This window comes from Mustela nigripes, chromosome 9, assembly GCF_022355385.1.
Source record: "Mustela nigripes isolate SB6536 chromosome 9, MUSNIG.SB6536, whole genome shotgun sequence".
Classification (NCBI taxonomy): domain Eukaryota; kingdom Metazoa; phylum Chordata; class Mammalia; order Carnivora; family Mustelidae; genus Mustela; species Mustela nigripes.
Genome location: NC_081565.1, coordinates 18593052 through 18615291, shown reverse-complemented (window position 1 = coordinate 18615291; position 22240 = coordinate 18593052). Strand labels below are relative to the sequence as shown.

The 22240-nt window shown below is 49.3% G+C and overlaps 1 protein-coding gene across 13 annotated transcripts in view; it reads right to left on the bottom strand.

Moving 5' to 3' along the window:
- Positions 1-1424: 1424 nt before the first annotated feature.
- The window catches only part of TNC (tenascin C), a 64457-nt gene continuing 43641 nt past the window's right edge, over positions 1425-22240 (bottom strand). For all 13 annotated transcript variants that reach the window (XM_059410942.1, XM_059410944.1, XM_059410947.1 and 10 more), the window contains 11 exons: positions 19492-19614; positions 18241-18384; positions 16061-16180; positions 14166-14309; positions 13267-13397; positions 9707-9839; positions 8066-8217; positions 7051-7147; positions 5982-6143; positions 3933-4096; positions 1425-2000 (listed from right to left, as the gene is read on the bottom strand). In XM_059410942.1, the coding sequence (XP_059266925.1) occupies positions 1890-2000; positions 3933-4096; positions 5982-6143; positions 7051-7147; positions 8066-8217; positions 9707-9839; positions 13267-13397; positions 14166-14309; positions 16061-16180; positions 18241-18384; positions 19492-19614 (1481 nt within the window). In that variant the 3' untranslated portion in view covers positions 1425-1889. The remainder of the gene's footprint in view (positions 2001-3932; positions 4097-5981; positions 6144-7050; positions 7148-8065; positions 8218-9706; positions 9840-13266; positions 13398-14165; positions 14310-16060; positions 16181-18240; positions 18385-19491; positions 19615-22240) is intronic.

Genomic DNA, 22240 nt, shown 5'->3' with positions numbered 1-22240 from the left:
GTAAGGTGGGGTTCCGACCCCATATTTGATATTGCCCAAGTACAAGCAGATCCGCTGTGCTGGGCAGTGAGTTTCCTCCACTCCTAGACGCATTCAGGCCGGGGCTGGGGGACACAGGGTGGGGGTGGTCCTGAGTAGGGAGGGGGGAGATCTTCCCAACAGACATTCTTTCTCTTTCCAAGATCTTGGGGTTATAGGAATGATCTGCTGAGCTTCTTTGTACTCCACCATTCCGCAACTCAGAGCACACATTTCCTCGGGAAAGGAAAGATTTTCATCGGGGTCCTGAGGGAGAGCAAGAACACAGGGGCCAGAGCCCTGAGCTGAAATCCAGTCCTATGACTATTTGGGTGGGTAGCCTGTGGGCGAGTCATTGCCCTTCCATGACCCCCAGCCCGTCATATATAAAGTGATCATAAAGACAAATGACTCTTACTGGCACCTCCTCCACACCAGGCACCACATTCAGGGGCTCATCTGGCTGGTGTTTATTTTTTCCACAGAAATGCTACATAGTTAAGAAGTGTGAGTATTAAATAAATTCATGATGTTACTTTCTTTCATTAGTTGCTCTTTGAGTACCTCAGTTTGAGTTTTGGTTTAGATCAGGTTTTTAGTCAACTGATGTGATTTTTTTCTATATAAATTTTTTGGGCAGTTTTTACTGAGAAACAGTTGACATATATCACTGTATATGTTTGAAGCATTATAACATGGTGGGTTCTGTTACATAATTGTGAAATGATCACCACAGAAGGTTCAGCTAACATCCGTCTTTTCATATAGATACAATAAAAAGAAAGGAAAGAAAAAAAAAAAAAAGAAGTGTGAGTATTGATTGGGAAACTGAGGCACAGAGAGATTAGGGAACTAAGGAATGGTGGAGCCAAGATTTGAACTCAGCTAGTTTGCCGCTGGGCATGTTGATCCTTGCTGGGTTAACAGCTATCTCCTCATCTACATCATGGAATTTCTAGAAGATGGGTATAAAAGCATCTTTGAAACCACACACTCTTAGTCTTGAAAATATTGAGCAAGAAGCTGAGTCTCAAGTGGTAACCTTTCTTCAACCTCGTTCAACTCTGTTCAAAAAAGTGCTTTCTTCTCTCCCAGTCTGTAGGCCCCCTCTCTTCTTCCCTTCTTCCTAACTGTTCCTTTCTGTCCCTTTCCTGCATTCCTTCCTCTGTTCAAGTACGTTGGCTTTGGTGGAATTCAGGCTGAACAACGAAAGGCAACAACAGCTGAATTTAAAAGTACTTGTGCTTTTATTAAAAAAAAAAAATACAATCAGGTACTGTCCAGATGTGTTTTGGAAAGGAAGATCTCTTTAAAAATTCTTAGTTTTCATCATTATTATTATATTAATAATATTAATCATATCCTTAAATTCCAAACAGTATTGCTTTTCTGGTTTTTGTTGCATGAAATGTAAAAAAAAAAAAAAAAAAAAAAAAAAAAAGGCGGGGAGGGGGGAACGGCCTCCCATGACACACACCGAATCACTGCGAACAACAATAATGATACTTATACAGCTTTGTGTAAAATACAGCCAGTTCTAACACAAACTACCACGGTACAGCCGACCCCTCTCCCATTCCCAGAGCCACCCAAGACAACCACCTTGATGCTGTCAATGGAAGATGTTTGCTGATTCAAACAATGAAACAGACACCTGTGGAGACTGTTGTCTTTGGTGCGAAGGAAGTCCTCGCAGAGAAGGGGAGGCCAGTGCTCTTGTCATCGGCCCCCATGATCCACGGTCACCTTTATCTCCTGCCAAATACCCGGGTGTGGCTTGATGGTTGGACAGGTTGTATTGAGACTTTGGTAAAATTTGCTTCTTCCTCTGGGCCCTGCTCCTCTCCCACCCAGTTAGTTTTTCCTGGAATTTACGCCCGCTTGCGCCTGCCTTCGAGATTTCGGAAGTTGCTGGGTCTCAGCTTCATCTCAGCAAACTGGATGGAATATTCGTGGCCCTTCCAATGGAACCAGTTGACGCCCTGTGAAAAAGAGAAGGCCTCCAGATGGGTTTCTACTAGACAAGGTGTTCACCGACCGCTGCTGCTTGGTCGATGGGAACAAAGGGAGTTCTGTCTGAACCTGACCATTTGGTATCTCACAGCTGTCTACTGCCTATCTGTGTATTGATCCATCTACTGAGAACTTGCAAAAGGAGCTGGCTGAATCTGACTCAGTTTTTCAAATGTCTGTCAGAAGCTACCTGCATTTGCATTGAGCTTTGAGCTCCCATAGTGAAACAAAATGGTAGCTGGTGAAACAAAATGGTGGCTTGTGAAATAAAATGGTGGTTCATGAAACAAAATGGTGGCTGGTGAAACAAAATGGTGGCTTGTGAAATAAAATGGTGGTTCATGAAACAAAATGGTGGCTGGTGAAACCTCCCATCAGTAGGAGTAGGTGCTGAAGGAATTCAGGTCATGCTTGGAGGTTACAGAATTGACTAGCTATATGCAGGGAAGTCTCTAGTTCCCAGGATTCCTGTGGACTGTTTTAATAGAGGTTCGTCTGGAATGGCAGGAAGAACACAGGCAGAGCACAAATTTTACAACCTGACATATAGGGTTAAACCTTAAGGCTCTTACTTGAGACATAAATGGTCTTGAACCAGTCATCAGAACTTTCTGGGCTTTAGTTTCACCATCTTCCCCCCCACCCCCCAACCCCTTTTGGGTCTGAAGTGACAACCTTGGAAGAATGCTATGAGGGTTAAATGAGTTTGTGAGGGAGCGATCATAGCGCTGGGCACAATGTAGGTACGAAGTAAATATGACTTCTCTCATCTCCAACAGGGAAAATCATCCTTAGAAATTTGGCTGGAGATTTTTTTTTTTCCTCAAGAAAAGATTATATTTGTGTCTGGGCCTCCTAATTCCATGTTAACTCTCCCACAGAGTCTAAAGATAGCAGAATCTGCCTGTCGAAACCCACAATGCCCCTTGCCCCACAGTGTGGTTGGGGGATTGGGGACGGTCCAACCCTCTGCCTCTAGGCAGCCACCACCTCATTCTCTGACTTCTCTTCTCTTTAGCGGCATGGGGCTTTGAGGAGACCTGGAGAAGTTAATGGCTGGTAAAATGAGGCAAGAAAATAGAGATACTTCATGGGATTCTGTTTGGCATTCACTGACTGCAGACGGTCTCTGAATCCGACTGGCAGGTCGGGTGTGAGAATGGCTGGCTCGCCCCATGGGCAAATGTGTCTGTAACCACTCAGTTCTGGTGAACTACTTGGCCTGCCTTCCTCTGCCCTCCATCGTCCCTCGGACAGAGGTGCCGAGTGGGATGCAAGCCCTCCTTGTTCTATGCTGGGGACTGAGGCCAGAGAAGGAAAGTGAGGTCACCGAGCCCACACGGCTGCCAGAGCAGAGCCAGAGCTGGGACGGGGCGCCCCTAACTCCTTCGTGGCCTTTCACGTCAGCCCACACTGGAGGTGGGGGAGGATGGAAAAAGAAGTTTCCTTTCGGGCATGCGTTTTTGTTTTTGTTTTTGTTTCCAGAAGGACGTTGTGTCACTGTGGAGGCAGGGAATGAGAAAAGAAAGGTAGTACAATAATTCTAGAGTGAAAGTATCCTGGGGCAACATCGTAAGGTGGAAAGAATACCCCACTTTTGCCCCCGCATCACCTAGACACCTCCCCTTTAGTCTGCTTTCCTTCTGGAGTTCAGACTCTGGCTCTGTCTGCTGAGAGCTCTCTGTTTTGGAATCCACTGACCAGTGGTCTCCCCGGGATCTTCACGGGTTAACAGGTGCTGTCTCGAGGATTTCATCCAACCTCCTGTGTCCCCGAGGTTCCTCCTTGCGGGAACAGAGGTGACACCATGTCCCAGAGGTTGCTGCCCCCTAGTCTCGGCTGGGACCGAGGGGCTGGGGTGCCCCCCTGTCACCTGTCCCCGACCCTCACAGTTGGCTCACCTGACTGTGGTTGTTGTCCCCGTACCTCCCCATCAGGTTGACACGGTGACAGTTCTTATACCAGAAAGCCCCCTTGTAGGACAGGGCGCAGTTGGTGATGGCTGAGTCCGTGTCCTTGTCGAAGGTGGAGAAGGATCTGCCGTTGTGGTAAGCCATGGAGTCACCTGTGGAGAGGAGATATGGGTCTGAGGAGTCCCAGAACAGGTTTTCCTCAGGGGCTTGGAAGGGCAGAACCGGGGTGGCAGCTGAAAGATCCTGGGGTCACTGCCCTTGAACCTCAGGCCGAGAATTAGTGTCGAGCACAGGACTGGAGGGGAACCCCCGAGGGTTCATGGCGGTTGGAAGCTGCATAATGTGCCAGAAAGAGGCCTGTGATGGCTTTGGAGGGTCCGGCTCTCACTCCACAGTGTGACCTGGCCCATGTCAGGCCTCCAGCTGAGCCTCAGTGTTCTCTTCTTGAAAACGGAACCAGCGCATTGATTCCGCCCACCTCAGCGTGAGGTGGGACAGTCAGTGGATATGAAGGTAGAGGGGTACGTGTAGCAGCTGTGATTTTCGCTACTTTGATCATTTTGTTTTGCATTCCTTTACATAATGGAGCTCAGAGAGGGAAAGACAGGACTGGTCTTTTGAAGCAAGGTTCAAAGGGCCTCAGATGCCTGGTTAAGGAGGAAGCGACCAGGAGCAGGAGGGTATGGAGGAAATGAGGTGCCCTTCTGTGGAGCGTGGGCTGCCACCAGGAGCAGCTCTACCGCGGTCCCTTCCTGAGGGGGCTTTGGAGACGAAGGCAGAGAGAGGCGGGTGTAGCTGCATTCCCGCTGCTCAGTGACCCCTGCCCGGTGACAATATCCTTCTTGCCTGAAGCCACTTCACTCAAACAGATATTTATTGCCAGGTGATAAAATGTCAGACCTCTTTGAGGGACACAAGAATGAACACCATCTCGGCCCCTGGCTCTCTGTATTCACTACTGCCATGCTGATCTCGCAAGCACTTGGCCTCTCCTTAGATAGCAAATCTTTCTCTGGAGACTCTCCCCATTATGGATGTTTCCTCTCAGGGCTCAGAGAGGCTGGGGAGGTACCACAGCGTCTGCCTTTTCTGTTTTCATGGACATAACCCGATGCCACCCCAGAGCAGGGAAGGGTGGGTGTACTGTCAGACCCGACCCCTCCTCGTTACCAAGCACACCTGTCTGCCAACAAGCCCACCCCTGGGTCCACCTCAGGCAAATAACGCAGCTTTTCTGGGTCAAAGTTTCCTCATCTGTGTCACAGGGACATCTTCCTGGACCAGTGTCCCTGAGAATCGGAAGGAGGTAATGCTTCCGGAACAGCTGCAAAGAGGAGAGGCTCCCTCGTAAGTCTGAATGTGTGTGGCTTCCTTACTAACCTCTCCACTAATGTGGAGCTGGTAAAGCACACAGGGACCATGCCAAGTCCATGACATCTGCACGATCTGAGCTAGCTTAGGCACCGGACAAGATCCACAAGGACCATTTGGCAGGCAGTGAGCTTCTGGTCATGAGGTCTGGGGGTTGTGGCTAGATGACCGTGTGGCAGAGGATACCCCTCGAAAGGATGCAAGCAGCTGGGGAAGGAGTCAATGCCTGCAACCCAGAGTGGGGTCCACAGACCAGCAGCATCCCCAACAGTGGCAGTGCCAGGAAACCCATAGGAAACACAGAACCTCAGTGTGTCCACACCCGCTCATTAATGGGATCCCTGGGGGGTCGTATGTACAAGAAATTTTAATAAATAAATACATTTAGATGCAGGGTTAGGTGAGTCTCCAGGCTCAGTTGATATCTAAAAATGGGTAAGAAAAAGACGTATTGTTCTGATTCCCAACCCTACTCTGCTTTGGTGACCAAAGTATCTACTCTACTCTGCCCAGTTGATGTTCTGGTCTAGTACCTAGTAAGGATTCCGATATTTGTTGACCTGATCAATGGATGGATTCGTGAAGGAAGGGATGAGGGAGGAATGAGCTAAAAGCCTAAGGAAGGCTTCTGTGGTTCCGGAGGCGGGGCTTGTGGCTGTCCCCTACCTGCGGTCCCGCTGTAGCCCTCCACCCTCAGCTTGTAGCGAGTCTTGGCATCCCCCACGCTGAACTTGTCGTAGACGGCGTACGCGGTCTTCCCGTGGTCACGCAGGTCCACCCGGAGCTCGTACTGCCCTTGGGCTGTGATTTTGTGGAGGTTGTCCAGCCCTGTGGAGGACAGGCGAGGGTTACAGAGGAAGCCCGAGTGACTGAGGCCATTGCTTCTACTCCATCACCCTGTAGGAGCAGCGGTTGGGCTCTACAAAGAGGTTCTGCCTCCCACAGACCGGGCCTTGAGGTTTGGTCTGGTCTGCTCCTCGCTGGCACAACGCCAGGTGAAATCTAGGGTGTTTCTGAGCCTCAGGGAAATTCAAGGTGGCATCTCTGCCCTGCCCACCTCCTAGGGCATCGTGGAGATCCAGGAGATAAGGTGGAGAAAGCACTTTTAACCTCCAAAGCCCCTTGCAGGGGGAAGGCAGTGGACACTAAGGGGATGGACATTTCCCAGTGAGGGTGCCGGAGCGTGGAACAGTGCCCCCTGCAGGGAGATTGTGGGAAAGTGCGTGCTGCGTGAATGGATGGATGGACGGATGGAGGGTGGCTTCGTGGTGGTGTTTGGGGAGATTTCAAGTGGCAGCTCTACAGCTTATTGGCTAGATTCTTGTGAGCATATGACTTCATTCCTCTTTTCCCACGTGCAATCCGGGAATTTTGTAGCTTGCGCAGGTGCTGGGTGTTCCAGGTTATGGCTATAAGGCCCATCCCAGCACCTGGAGCCCAGGATGGAAACAGTTAATAATATCAGTGAAGATGAGTCTGATGTGGTTCAGTGAATGACTTTAGTCTAGGCTATCCTTCACGTCTGGTTGTTGGCTCTTCCTGGACCAGATTTTTATTTTTAATGACCTAGAGAACTTAAAGTCTTTTACAAGGAAGAGCTGGTATCCTGTGTCTACCACCAGAGCTACTGTTTCCTCTTAGGCTCTTTCTCTCCCATGGGTTGCTGTGGCTTAGGAACAGTGACAAGGAGGGCAGAAATGGGCACTTGGGACGCACACAGGCAGGGGTACATTACCAAGCCAGAACTCTTCTCTGCGGTCCCCAAATCCAGCAGCATAGGCTTTCCAGTTGCGATAGAAATCCTCACGTCCATTCTTGCGTCTCAGGAACACCTGGAACATATGAATCAGGGTGCACGTTAGCTCTCAGAAGAAATAGAAGGCATCTCTCTGAGAGGAAGGGCATTGGAGCTGTGGGAAAAGCACCAGTCCCCAGCTCTATCTGTCACTAACTTGCTGTGTGACTCTGGGCAGGCCACCTCCACCTGAAAAACAGGGATTAAAAATATCACCCAGCTTTGGGTGATCACGATGGGTCAAGATTAGCTCATCACTTGGTCTAAATGCAACACTCTGGGTAGGACCCTGATATGGGGAGAGGCCATGCACATGGGACGGGGGAATGTGGGCGCGCTCTGTACTTTATGCTCACTTTGCTTTAAAAAATAAAGTTTATGGGGCCCCTGGGTGGCTCAGTCAATTAAACATCTGCCTTTGGCTCAGGTCATGATCTCCTGGTCCTGGGATGGAGCCCTGCCTCAGGCTCCCTGCTCAGCAGGGAATCTGCTTCTTCTTTTCCCTCTGCCCTCCTCCCTGCTCTTGCTCTCTCTCTCTCAAATTAAAAAAAAAAAATTATTAATTAAAAAAAATACTACCCAGCTCAAACAGTATTGGGATTGAAATAATTCACATCAAACTCTTAGCACAGTGGTCGAAAGAAAATGCTAATTAAGCCACATAATGGGTTCCATGACCATCCTCATTTTTATGCATCAGAGAGTTGTTTGAGGATCAGATCAGATAAATTACAAAAAAATTATTTTCTCTTGTTTCCCCCCCCCCCAGCTTCTTCCCCATTCCTTTTTTTAGAGACAGCTCCCAAGTGTCTCTGGATGACAGGCATGATCTCGCAAAACCTCCAAACATCGGTGTCTGAGTATGTGAGTGGACGTGCCGCCGCCCCCCCCCACCCGCCGCCCCTGCTGTGCCCTCTGCCCCCAGGCCCCAGGGCTGAGGACTGGGGATACTCACGATCCATCCACCCCCATCAGAGGTCATGTCACAGAAGACTTCCAGAGCCTGAGCCTTATCACCATTCAGGTAAATGGTGTAGAGACCAGAGGTGGTGTCCCCATTCAGCATTGCTTGGGAGCAGTCCCGGGGGAATGGGTACAGGAGCCCAGCTGCAGGATGAGAAGGAAGAGTGGGCCTCTTAGAGCAGGAGGATTGGGGTAGGAGCTTTCAGACTGCAGCCCCACTGCACGCCGCCTGGGTATCTAAAGGCAAGCAGCTTGACCTCTCTCCGGCTCCGTTCTCTTGTGTGCAAGTTGGGGATAAATCCTCTTTTGCAGCGGTTCGATGAGGGTTTAAAGATTATAGATATAAGGCACCCAGCTCCATCCCTTCTATTCATGGAGGTCACCAGTGATGTCAGTGGGGTGCCAGTGCGGGGGTGGAGAACAGAGCTGCTCTGAGGAACGAGTATCAGGCTGACCTTGATCTACCTCAAGCAGACCCAGGTCCTGGCAGGATGGCTGGGTATCTAGCTCTATGCGGTGGCTTGCTGTGGATCAGGGCATTCTACGGGGCATCTAACAAGCATGCTTTCTAAATTCTTCAGAGGATTTGAGAGCCAAAGACAAGGGTTCTAGTCTTGAACTTGCACTCCTTTGCCTCAGGACACCGGAGAAGTCATTTAACTGCTCTGAGTCTGGGAGGGACCAAACATGAATGCCTGGGAAACCTCCAAGTGCTTTAATGTGATGCAAAGCAACGTCCAACTTGACAGAAACGCAGTCTTGGGCTGTGCTGAGCAGGTGGGACAGAGAGTTGGCTGTTCTGACCTGACCCCTCTGGCAAAGGGGACCCTGGCTTCTGCAGCAACGTCAGCAGGGGTGCGCAGAGTAACTGGAGCCGTGTGCGAAGGGCAGGAGGCACTGGGATGCCCTCTGGGTACCCCGTGCTCTGGGCTTTCCAGAGGGCCCCTCTCCCCCTCTCAGGAATGAGCACGTCCTCTGAATTCACCAGAGAAATGCCTTGCATGTTTGCCGTCTGCAGACCACACCTGGTGGCCAGGTATGGGGCAGCTTTCTGGGGCCCGGAACCCCCGAGCCCAGATCTCCCTCTCACTCATGCTAGAACCTACAGTCATTTCATCTCTGGGATCCTCTGCTTCCCCTGCAGAAAACGGGACCTGAGGATCCTACCAGCTTGGTGGGAGGACTGGTTTTGATTTTGATCATGGGCGGGTTTTGTAATGGCCCGCACGCTGAAGGAAAAAAAGGCCTCAGCTTGTAGTGAGCCCAGCGCCTGCGCGCACACTGGGCTAGGAGCTCAGAGACCACAGGGGTCTTGTGAGGAAGGGATACTTGTGAATCCCATAGATGAAGAAACTGAGGCTTGCAGAATGGCAGTAACTTTCCTAGATCACCCAGAGCAAGTGGTGGAGATGGGGCTTGTGTCCAGAGCTCTCACTACTGGCCCTCCTTCCCTCTCACCACGAGGTCCTTAACCTCCTGCACCCACATTCCTTGGGCTTGCAGGGAGAGACAGGCACTGATCCTTTTAAGAGATTTGAGGGAAAAACTCAGTCATAGTTAGAGGAGAAGTGGAGGGTTGGTCTTGTCTCACAAAGTTCGATCTCAAAGCCCAGCAGCGCCCGGAACTCCTTACTTGTGGTAAAGACAGTCTGGACCAACTTGCTCCTCAGGGGCCCGTTCAGTGCCTGGATCTTGGCCGTGTAGTGGGTGGAGGGGCTCAGCTCCGCCAGGCTATAGGAGGTGGTTTCTGGACCCAGAATGACTTCCTAGGGGTAGAAGAAAGAATGTAATAGTCCTTTGTCACATAAATCCTCAGGGTACAGATGATACATTCATTCATTCCCCCATCCATTCATTTCTTCACTCAAAAGGATCCACGGAGTCTCACTCGATGTCAGGCTCCATGCTCACTTCTGGACATGAGAGACAGGGGAAGGCAGCATGAGCAAAGGTCCTGAGGCCAGAAGGTACAGAGGAGGAAGTAATGACCTAGGTGAACCACACTTCGTGCTGGGTGCTGGAGTGGTGGAAGAAGTGGGCAAAGACCTGATTATAAAGGGCCTTAAAGTGCCAAGCTATGGAACTTGAAGCTTATCATGATAAGGAATGTGGATTCCCCAAAAGTTTTTGAACAAGTGAATGACGTGAACCCAGCTTAACTTGGAAGCAAGATAAATCACACAAAGGGCAAAGGGTTTAGATTCTCAGACCAGTTATATCAGTGGTTCCTAATAAGGCTCTTTTTCACAGTCCTTCGGGAAGCTTGAAAATAATACAAAGCCTGGGCTCCATCCTGGGCTCCATCCCGGACTGGCTGCATCCTAAGAGCCGGAAGTGGGGCTCTCCCAGGCACATACTGAAGAAGCTCCCTGAGCTGTTCAGATGCAGTCAGCATGGGGATCTCGAGTCAAGGGATGACTGCGGGAGCTCAGCAGGCAAGGGCAAAGGCCTGAGCCGACCCAGCATGTCTCCTTCTAGAATGAGATATCCAGGAGAGGCATGACCACCAGACCTCTTCGCACTCCCCCCTGTAGTTTGTGACTGCTCTCGGCGCTGCTGTCTGGAGAGCATTTGTTTCAGCTTTCAGGAAGTCTTCCTCCTTTTCAAATCCTCTTTCCAGCTTCCAATGCCAGTGAATTCACTTTTTAGCAGACGACCTTGGTGTCTGGTATTAAATTCAATCTACACTGCTAGCAAACCCAGTCCAGCTGTGCTGTCACCTGCAAACACGGCCGGTGAGGTGTAGACAATACCGAGACAGTGCAGAGGTCCTGCAAGGTTCTCTCGCCTCTTCATGCTGGGCAGGTGGGCTCTCCTGAGTCTTCCATGGGGGAGGTGGGTGGGGGACTGACTTCCAGAGAATCTGAGGGACCCGCTCTCACTCTGTAAGTGGTGGGGGCAGGGGCCAGTCTTACCTCCTGTCTCCCCACAACCTACCTAGGACTCTCTCCTCCTGTACCAGGTTGATTTTCTTGAGTGAAACATACAGTGATGGGGACTAGACACGCAGGAAGGTAATTCAGTAGGCTGACACAGGTGACCCAGTGACTTTTACGTGGCCCCCAGGTCTGGTCCCTGGGGAAGGATTAGCTATTAAGCTGGGTTCATTGAATTACTTGGGGATAAAATTACAACTCAGCTCTCTCAGCGGCTGTGCAAAGTCCTTTTCTAGGCAATCAGAGTAGATTGAAATGAGGCCCAGGACTTGAGGTAAGCTCAGTTCTAGAAAGGGTGCTGGTGAGTCCACTGCACTCATTTTACAGATGGGAACGCGACACCCAGAAAAGTTGAGGGACCTGCCTCCACGCACATAGTGAGTCAGTCTGTTGTTCTGTCAAGTTAAAGAAGGGCCACGGGAGTAACTAGAAATGTGTGTCCACGTCTAGTCAAACATGGCGGATTGGACATACCAGTTTAGCTCTTTAGAATGAGAGTGAAGGGACAGAAAGTACAAGTCTATGAGGATGAAGCGGATGACAGATGAGACAGACAGGGGCATGCCATGTCCACAGAATCCTGATGGATGGGAGGGGCTGCTGTGGGGTACCGAGCGAGGGGACAGAGCCCAGCAGGCTGCGGGGAGAGCTGGCCGAGTGGGGGTGGGGGAATGCCGCAGGGCCCAGCAAGTTCAGGAACGGAATGTGTACAAAAGCAAAGATGCCTTTGAAGGCCAGTGTGAGGCATGGCTGAACAAAAGTTTGTTTAACAGCTTAAATGAGGAACAGATCCGATTCCAAGCTCTCCCCATGTCCCCACCCACCCAGCCCACCCTGCCCGCCCCAGTCTGGACGGCTGCCCTTCCCAGTCCAGATGAGAGGCTGAGATGTACTCTCTGGAGACACTGAGCCAGAAGGAAGGCTCTGGATTCCAGTCCGCCAGGCCCAGTGGAGCTATCTGGGAACAGAATTAAAGGTGTGTGCACCGAGGGGGCCCAGGCTCCTCCTCCAACTCCACTCCTGGCCGCTTGGCTTGAAGGATTTGGAGGATCCTCTAGGGAGGTGGATTAGCTCAAGAGAAAAGGCTTACAGAGCTGTTACTTTCGAGTCCCCCAACAAAATCGCTGGGTACTTGCTTACTCTGTGGTGAGCCCCGTAGCCCCGTTAGTTGGCAAGCCCCATGTCTGCAGTCGGAACTCCCAATAAGCTGTTTTGTTCTTGACTCAAGTACCAAAGGACCATCAGACACTGGGCTGAAGTCTCCAACATGAATGATGAAGACCCAAACCAAACAACAGCAGTGAAACAGAAAAAGAAAGAAAGAATGAATGAACGAACAGAGCTTGGAAGAGACACTATGCAGGTTGTAGAATAAAACACCAGTAACAGGGCACCTGGGTGGCTCAGTGGGTTAAAGCCTCTGCCTTCTGCTCAGGTCATGATCCCAGGGTCCTGGAATCGAGCCCCGCATCGGGCTCTCTGCTCAGCAGGGAGCCTGCTATCCCCCCTCTCTCTGCCTGCCTCTCTGCCTACTAGTGATGTCTCTCTGTGTGTCAAATAAATAAATAAAATATTTTAAAAAAACCCACCAGTAACATATACTCTTAGAGATAGAGAGGAGAGGATAGGCAGAATACAAACAATAGACTAGAGAAAGACAGATGAGCCTGGAATAAGGAAAAGATGGTGGAAATGTAGAGTGTGATGACCAAAATGAAAAGTTCAATAATGAGTTCAGAAAATAAAGTTTAGAGATCAAGTTCACTTGCATGAAAGGAAGGGCTAAAGTTATTTCACACTGGAAGGTAAAAGAAAAGATGTTAAGGGGCAGAGAATATAAATAACATTTGCCGTAAATAGTATTAATAATTGTTGTCTAAAGAACGTGGTGATGTATGTTTCAATATATAATGGAATGACGCCATCTATGGCAAAGATGCTAAAGAAACCCTTGGCTTTTGCTCAATAAAACATTAAAAGACCATGCACCCAGCTCCTAGAACGTCCACAAGTCTTGTGAGCAGTGGTTCTTGACCTATCAAAACTGGACTCTGGTTAAAGGGAGACAGGGAAGCTGGAGATATGATTGAGAAGGTCTGGCATGGCATCCAATCCCTGTTAATTTTTTTGTTTTGTTTTGTTTTCAGCTCCCTAGCTGCACTGAGATGCAGAAACAGCCCTGGGGTGATTCTTCTCTCCACTGAGGATCACATCCATGTTTCAAATGGCAGTGGGGAGTTTATATACTGCAAGATACCTTGACTGTGCCATCGACAGATTCATACACCAGTAGGTAACCGGTGACTGACGCCCGGGGGGCTCTCCAGGTGAGGAGGGCGGTTTCCGACAGAACTTCAGTAGCAGTCAAGTCCCTTGGAGAATCAAGGTCTGCAGAAGGTAAGTCATTTGTTAGCAAATATGTCAGCAACTCTAGGACAAAACTCCCTTGGCTGGGTTATTAGGAAGGCTGGCTTTCCCTACCGTTCATCTACATGACCTTGGGTGGAACCTTCCCCATCTGTAATGAGGAGGCTGAGTCATGTGATCTCTAAAGACAGAATTCTCTGTGGTTCGTTTCATCCTAAAGGCCAGATTTTCCTGAGCTCAACACACTCTAGATTGGCCTTGGATGGATTTGGGGAGAAAGACACAGCTGGGAACATGATTCCCAACCCCTCTAGGTCCTGAATAAGCAAGCGGGCAGATGAATGCTAATATTGGCATTTACCCCTACCACAAAAGGATGCCTCTTCACTTTCCCTGCCTGCTGCAGTTCGCAAAAAGATCTCACTATATAAAAACCCAATGGACATTTAGGAAAACATGCCTGAAAAATCCTTCTCTTAAAAATATTTCCCTGCCTAGAACAAGGATCATTAAATACTGGGTTGAGGCCCAATGGGGACTGGTTTTACACTTTAAAAAAGCCCTCGTCTTAAAACCATTTCCTAGTCCATGGGGAGAACGTGGTCATTTCAGTTCAAAAGGAAATGATGCGTTTCTTAAGGTCCCGAGTGAGGGGGCGCCGGTGAATTTAGCTGATGCTGATGTCATCACATTGCAAGGATCTGACTTAAGAAAGAAGGGGTTGGAGAGCATGGCCGTTTAAGATGGAAGCTGTGGGTGGGCTGCTTCCAGCTCCCGGAGTCTCTGTACCTGTTGTGAACTTGGCAGTGATGATGGAGCTCTTCTGGGGTCCTTTCTCTGCAAAAATCCTCAGTGTGTACTCCGTGGCAGGCTCGAGGTCGGTCAGAGTGTACTCCACCGTGTTCCCGGACACTGTGCGCGTAATTTCTGGCACTAAACATGAAATACACACACACCAAGGCGGTTACCGCTCCCCGTGCGAGCCATCAGCGCACTTGGCACATGGTGCGCACACCTACTTCTAGCAGAAACTTTCAACGACCCTGTGGAAAAGCAGGTCTGATTTCTGAAATGACTCACGCCCTGTTTTCTTTCTTGATCGCTCACTTCATACACAAAGGATTTATCATATGGAGACTGGATTTTTCCATGCATCAAATCGGGAGGAAGGGGACCTGGGGGTCAGGAAGTGTTGCCATGTGGCGCTGTCTGGGGGAGCTTTGCAGCGGAGGCTCAGGAACCAGCTGGAGGAGAGCTGCAGCTAACGTCTCCAAGCCTCAGGCTGCCCAGATTTAATGCTACTTGCTTTCCCCTCTTTTTCAACTTACTCTCATGTGCTTTTATAATCTGACAAACGTTGTTAAATCACGAGGCTGGAGAACCACAAAATCGGGCAGCTGCAGATGTACGAAAGCCTCGTTACTGCATCTCAGACCCATTGGGTCAAGTCCAGTGGGGAAACCAAAGCATGGCGCCAGGTGGATGTGTTTATTTCCTGATCACAGGTGACCGACCACCTGAGAGATTTCCCAGGGCATGGGACTTTCAGTACTGGAACTGGGGAAGTCCTGGGTAACCTGGGATGAGTTGATTGTCTTGTTTCTCACCCACGAAACCCCCTCTTGTGGACCAGGCCCTTTTCTAGGTCTGCCTCTACTAATTCCATCTTCCCTCTGAACAATGCTCTCGTTCACTGTAGGTACATCACCAGCTGCCCTGACTCAGAGTTCGCTCATTGGGAATATTTAAGAATTGAAGAGATGAATGAGTGAATGAACAGAAGAATAAAAAGAACAACCCCCCAAATCTCTCTTCCCACACTCTCCCGCTTGCTCTGTGCCCATAAAGACCTCTCTTAGGTAGTGACCCAGGAGTGAATGCAGACTTTCAGAGGCCCCAGGCATGGGTCACGGCGTCCCTCCATGTTGTCACTGCATGTAAAACACCCCTGAACTGAAAAATAGGAAACTTACATATGGCTTGGGATTCAGATAGTGAAGTCTTTTTCTAGAGTAGTTCATTACAAAAGCATGAATTCATTCTCTGAAAAACAATCTCTTTCTCCTCTCTCTTCCTTGTATTTGAGCTTATGTTTTGGTGGCCGTGATGTGTTGGTGCCCCAAACAAGTGTTGAGTCGGCCAACTAAGCAAATTAATTAGCACAGATGTCTGCAAACATGAGGACAAAAAATTTCTGATTTCTCCATTGCATCTGTTACCTCCTCTGTCGCCTCTAAGAGGCCCAGGCTCCCCAGTGTCCCCTGAAATAGCCTGTTTATGACTATGGATTCTGAACTTATTCTTTGTAAGAGATGGGAGCGGCTGCCTGGAGAGGAAGGCTCATGGTGACAGGCAGGAAGACTAACAGGAGAGGGGGACAGGCTGGGGGAACACATGCATGCTGGAGATGTGCCCTTAGTTTTCTTCCAAATGGCCTACTGGCCTTCCTTGGTGTAACCATACATTGATGCCCTTCACTTGTCAACAAGCAGGGGAGGATGGGTGAGGCCTCCCTTGCTTCCCTCTGGTCAGGCCCTCCGCACTGGCCTGTCCAGCCCTGGCTTCAGCCCATGAGTCTATTTACCCATGTATTTTTGCCATCCGGGGCCAAACATGACAGGGAGGAGGGAGAACGACACAACAGACACTCCTCCTGGTGAGGAGGGTCATAGACATGGCCTTACCTCTCTCCCCTGTGTAGGAGATGACGTAACTATCCACGGGGGCGAGGGCTGGCTGCCACATGGCCAGGGCTTCCGTGTCGGTGATGTTGGATGTCACCAGGCCAGATGGGCCATCCAGAGCTGCAAAGAAAGAGGATGGTATGTTGGAGAGCTAGGCCGTGGTGGGGTCAGACATCAGCCCACAGCTGCTCCGCTCTCTCACTGCTCCTGGACTCCTGGGGTTGGGACGCGGCGTCTGGTGTGCGCAGAGTTCCGCATCCTGAGTCTGGAGCGGGGACGCCCTGGGTTTGAGTCATGAGGCCTTCCCTTGCTGCCTGGGCTCTCTTGGGTCTCGGTGTCCCCACTTGTGCAAGGGGCATCCTCATTCTATCTGGTTTTATCCTCAGGGATACTCTGGGACTCACACGATAGTGGAGGTGGAAAGGAGCGGTATAAACATCATGGGGGTTATCGCTGTGGTTCATCACTGTTCCCAGGGCAAGATCTTACAAAACGGGGAGCCTCCCAGAGTCAGGGCTGCCAGAGGCTTTTCTGGGCTTTGAGTGAGAGAACCAGTAAGGGGGCTGGGGGGCACTGTGGAGCCCCAGAAGCTGGCAGTCCCCGGTTCTAGTGTGCCTTCTCTGCCTAGCATCTGTGTGTCCTTCTCCAAACCTCATTTCCTCAGGTGTCCCGGGGCAGCTGCTAGAAGGATGAACGAGGCACTGCATGTGTGAAACGTTCTGGGGCAACGCTCGCTCATGGCCGCTGCTATTAGTAACGCGGCTGTTAACATCACTGGCGTCTTTGACGTGATTCCCAAATGACTTGTACTGACAGAGGACGCTGGCCCGTTTAACCGACTCCTGCGATGGCCCAGCATCCCTTTCTCAGAAGTTAATGTAAATAGGACTATGATCTTCTTGCATTTGCATTTATGACTCAATTATCCCAGGACAATGGCCCTGGGAGGCTGGAGGGCAGCTGTCAGCAGCTCATTTCAGAAACAAGGCTCCTGAGACCCAAGAGATGTGATGACCAGCCTGAGAAGCAGGCGGAGTCAGGGTACTTTCAGGAGCCCACATGGTCTGCTCCGAGCTCCTTCCTGCTTCAGCCTGTCTCTACAGGATCTCCTTTAAATGTCCAGGACAGTGGGCCTCGGGAGGGAGTGCACCCACCGTCTGTAACCGGAGAGCCCGTGAATGAAAGATTTCTATGGGGGAAATACGGGCCTGTGTGGAGAGCAGAGAGGACTCTGGGTTCAGATGGGATGTTATAATTGCATATAATCAACTCTTTTCGACTATTAGGGTATTTTTAAAATTTCCTATGAGGCCCGCTCTTTGGATCCCTTAATGGATTAGACTGGATAATTGCTCTTCTATCAAAGGATAAATTGTTCAGAGACATGGCTGTCTGAAGAGAAATTTTCCACTTCATTCTCCCTCAATGCAATTCATTATTTCCCCTTCCTTACAGTACGTTGTACAAATCAGGTTATAATAGGAAAATAATCCTCTATTTTAGAAGAACATGGGGTTTGGAGTGAGACTGACCTAAGTTCAAATTTGCTCCAGCATTTAGTAGTTTGGTGGCCTTGGCCAAGGTATTTCTTTTCCCTGGATCTCAGTTTTTTTCCTCTGTAAAATGGGAATGATAGAAGGCATTTTCATGGTTTAAATGCAAAGGGTTTAGTACCAGTGCCTGGCATGCAGGAGCTGCCCAATCAGGAACGGTTACTTTAAAGCAATCCCCGTTCTCTGTCTGTGCGAGGCACCTGCTTGAAAGGATTCCCAGTGGCTTCATGTGCACATTTATATCTACAGGTTGTTTTAAATAGATCATGTCATAAATTATGGCACCCTGCAAAGGAAGCAGTGTTGTACCCATTTTACAAAGCAGGAAACTAGATCCTGGAGAAATTAACTGACAGCTCACATATCTCTAAGTGGTGGACTTGACATTTCAATGTAGGTCGGTAAGACTCCCAAACTGTGTTCTTTCTTCCACACTAACCCAAGAAATGAAGGCCCAGGATGGTAAAGGATGAAATCAAGGTTACCCTGCCTGTAAGAGGCAAGGGACCAGAAATGAGGTCTCTGGTGCTCCACATTCATTCCACATCGCACTAGGATTTCCCCAAATAAAAGAAGTTTTTCCAGCTTCTGAGTCACAAGCAATCGTGCATAAGGTGAGAAAAACACCTGTGGCGAAGGATCCCGAGACTGGTTCGCTTTCCTCGAAGCCCTTCATGGCGACAACACTGACAAGGTACTCTGCTCCCGGTAAGAGCCTCACTAGCCTGGTCAGAGTCTTGGTTCCATCCACGGTTACCACTGACGGTGTCCCTGGAACATGGCAAAAGCAAGATCAGGAATGGTGAACCTCATCAAAACTTACTATTGCCCCAAGAACGGGTGTATCTGATTTGAAATGAAACTATATTTTGATCCAGTACCATTTTTTTTGACTTCCTCTCATTTACTCCTGCCCTCTGGCATAAGAGAAGACGTCTTACTTTTTGTATAATGCTTTTTTTCCATCCGTGCAGATGCCAAAAACCCAGCCAGGAGGGGAAAAAACATGAAGTCACAATGTGCTAAAAATGGCAAGTTTCCGTTCAGTAGAGAGCTGGCGTGTTTTTATTTATTTATTTTCCCCCACAAAGAATATGAAAAGCTCAGTATGTAATGTATATCTCATCTATTTAACCCATTGTCTTAGCTTTGGAGTATACAGACTCCCTTCCCAGCAGACAGCCTACTCTTTTAAAGAAAGAAGCTGGTCACAGTCAAGACTGTGAAGAAGGCCTCAATTTCTGTTTCTTACAATTTCAGGGCTGGTAAAGAGCTTATATACCAGCAAGCCAAACTTCTATAGAGCTGTTACAGCCTCACTCTGAAGAGGTATCAGCCATGCTTTCTGGACACACTACCACCTGCCAGAATGTCTTTGCACAGATCTGATGGAGCATCCCCCCTGCCCCAACCACGGTCTTTGTTGTGGCCTTTGTGCGTTGAACTAGAACTCCTAGTTCCACTAGCAAGGCCACAACTCCCCATCTGCACTGAGACAGACACATCTGAGGACCAAAGGGTAAAACCTCACATACATGCAGGTCAGGATCAGCTTTTCAGATGAGTGTGCTCAAAGAGAAAAGGACCAGTGTATTTAGAGTCTCTGCCATTGTGTGGAAACAACATTGGGGTCCATTTCTCATAGAGGGGTTTCAAGGCCGGAGAGGGTCTTCATAAAATGACCCTTCGCAAGGCACTTCCTCCAAGGATCTTACTTACAGCCCTTTACAAATGAAATCTACAGAGATGGTCTCCAACAGAAGAAAGTAATTTTCTTTGGTCCTATTTGGGAGGCTGGGAGTTATGAGAGTCACTTCATTATCCCACTCAAACCCTCCAGGGGCTGCTCCTCCCCCCACCCCCTTTCCAGGGCCCTACCTCCTGCAATGGGCACGTAGGTAACCCGGAAGCTCTCCACCTGGGCAGAGGGCGCCATCCAGCTGACAGTAGCCGAATCTTCAGTGATGTCTGAAAAACTGATCTCCTTCGGAGAGCCCATGGCTGTCAAGGAGAAAGCACATGAGAAACCCAGAAACAGTCAACTCTCTAGCTCGTCGATGATTCTTTCTGGATTCCTTATCTAAGAAGACTCAGCCTCTAGAGTTAGTGTCTGAGCCAAGCCTTGAGGATGGAAAACGCGGTGATCTGTGGTCAAGTTGTGACTTGAGACAAAGACAACTGGTCTCTCATTCAGGCCCAGGGCCCAGCGCCATAGAGCTGGCATTAGGTTTTGTTCAAGTAGAATGTTAACACCACAACTGATACCTGAGGGAGTGAGGCTGGGTGGTTTCACAGCTTGGAATATGCCATCCTATAATTTTTCAGTTGTAGCAATTTTTTTCCCCCAAACCTTTGCTTTCTAGTTCCTTTTATTAAATGATTCCAAGACTTGACAATTATGTGGTGCTTTGTAACTGATAAGGATTACTCCTCATTTAGACACCTCTGAGAAGAAGGTGTGGTTGTAGACATTTTACAGAGGAGGAAACTGAGGCTTGGTTCACCGACGCATGTTGTTGTGGTGTGACCTTTCTGGGCCCAGGACTGGGCAGCAGAGCTGGCGCAGCCCGGGGATCCTGGAAATAACATTGACATGGAAACTGACCTCGACAAACCCATTCCCAGAACTGGATGGAGGTCCAGAGCCTGGAGAGCAAGCAAAGTAAACACAATACCTCCTGCACACAGGTCTACCTGCGGGGAGAGCCTTGCCCATGGGTCAGTTTCTGCTACATAAATACCTCCCCCCAAAACCCAGTTTCTGCTGGCTTTTTCTATGTATTTTTTGGCTTAGCTCTTTGCCCTCTTCAGCTGACCATATTTAATCAGAGAGATCAGGAAACAATTTTCAGGTCTCCGGGGAGCTCATTTCCTCATCTTTTCCCTCTCCAACCCACATTGATCATTAAGTTTTAAAACCCACAGCCCACGTGGGGGAGATGTTTTTCCCCCTCTCCATTTCTGTTTCTCTCCTCTTTTGGCTTTCTCCTGTGACCTTTCCTCCTGGTAGTCAGACTCTGTGGCTGCCTGGGGTTCTGCCCTTTCCTTGGAACCAAGCTTTGAAACCACAAGGGCTCTGGAGCCTGGAAGATCTTGATTGTCCAAATACCACGGAGGGCCCTGGCAACCTGGGGCGGTTCCCTTCACTTCTGTGAGCACCAGTTGCTCCATCTGTCCAGTGGGAGAAGTCATGCCCACCTACGGGAATATTTTTCAGGATTAACAGAGCTAATGGGTGTAAAACCCCTAACAGAATCTGGCAGAGAGTAAGAATTCAGTAAAAGTGATTGTTCTCTCTTTATTTTCTTCCCCATATAATTCTTTTACCCATGGGCTACCCTGATTTTGAAGCAATTCCCAGGAAAGATCTGGATAAGGTTGGCTGAAAATAAAACCCAGTGAGGTGTGTGAAAGCAGGCACCGGGAATCTCCTGTGGCTAGCCTGGTCCAGGTGGCCCTTCGCTCTGACTGCAAGCCTCAGCACATTTTAGATGGATCTCTGTGGCCATGGTCTATATCTCTAGATGCCAGGTTTTCTCATCTACAGGGCAATATTATCTGCTCTGTCTTAGAAGACTTCAGAATTCATTGCGTCATACAGCATGCACACCTGAGGGCGGTGCTCCATCAGAATGGCAGCAGGGAAATAGCTTTGCTTAATATCTTGATGGAATGGCCTGGGAGTGATGGGAATCCAGGCTCAGTGCTGTGCTATTTTTGGATGTTAGGCCTTTCTCCGTGTTAAAGACTATGAGTTATTTTAGCCTATCTCCTTCTGTCATAAATAGCGCCCATAAGCCTCCAGCACCACAGGAGAGGAGATGGTCAACAGGAACCTGAAGACAGAGCCTCCCACAGCAACTGAATCATTCTGTTGAAGAGTTGGGAGACATAAGCAAAGCGATGCCTCTCTTCTCCCAAGTGGATGCTTGGTTTTCAACAAAAACTCCATTAGGGAAACATTTGGAGTTGCTAAAAACTCCCAAGGAGGTAGAAGAGGGCTTCTATCTGCAATTTGCCTAAAAAGTTGCCATGCCCAAATCTGGAGCAAATGTCCATTGCTTTAATGAGGTGGCCATGAAAAGTCATTTAAAAAAAAAATTTATTCTCCCTTCAACATGTTTTTACCAAATACTTAATACGTCCCGTATTAAGCTGCGAGGATAGCTACTGGAACCAGTATGGTTTAAGAGCAAGGATTTGGGGGTTAGACTGACCTGGGTTTGAATTCTGTTCTGCCTTTCCTAGGTAAAAACACCTTACCCCCTTAGTCTCAGTTTCCCCAACTGTGAAGTGGGTTGAATGTGCTCTCCCTTGGTCTGGCTGTGTCACGGTGATTCGTGGAGATAAGTGTCCGTTGCCCTGTCCGTGTGGCATGGAGGACATGCCTTGTAATTGGTGGTTACAGTCTCTATGCCTCATGGGAGTCAGAGCCCGAGGGATGGAGCATGAAGAGCCTGGTTCACACAGGAGCGGGTCTCTGCAGGCCTGCTGGGTCAGGCCCCCCGGACACAACGTCATTGTCACTTGGTGGTGCGTGGTTTCAAGTGCATCTGAATTAGAGCTGGGCAGAGGAGTTGTGAGGTTAACTGGCTGGGAAAGGGGACTGGTTTCTGGGAATTGGGAG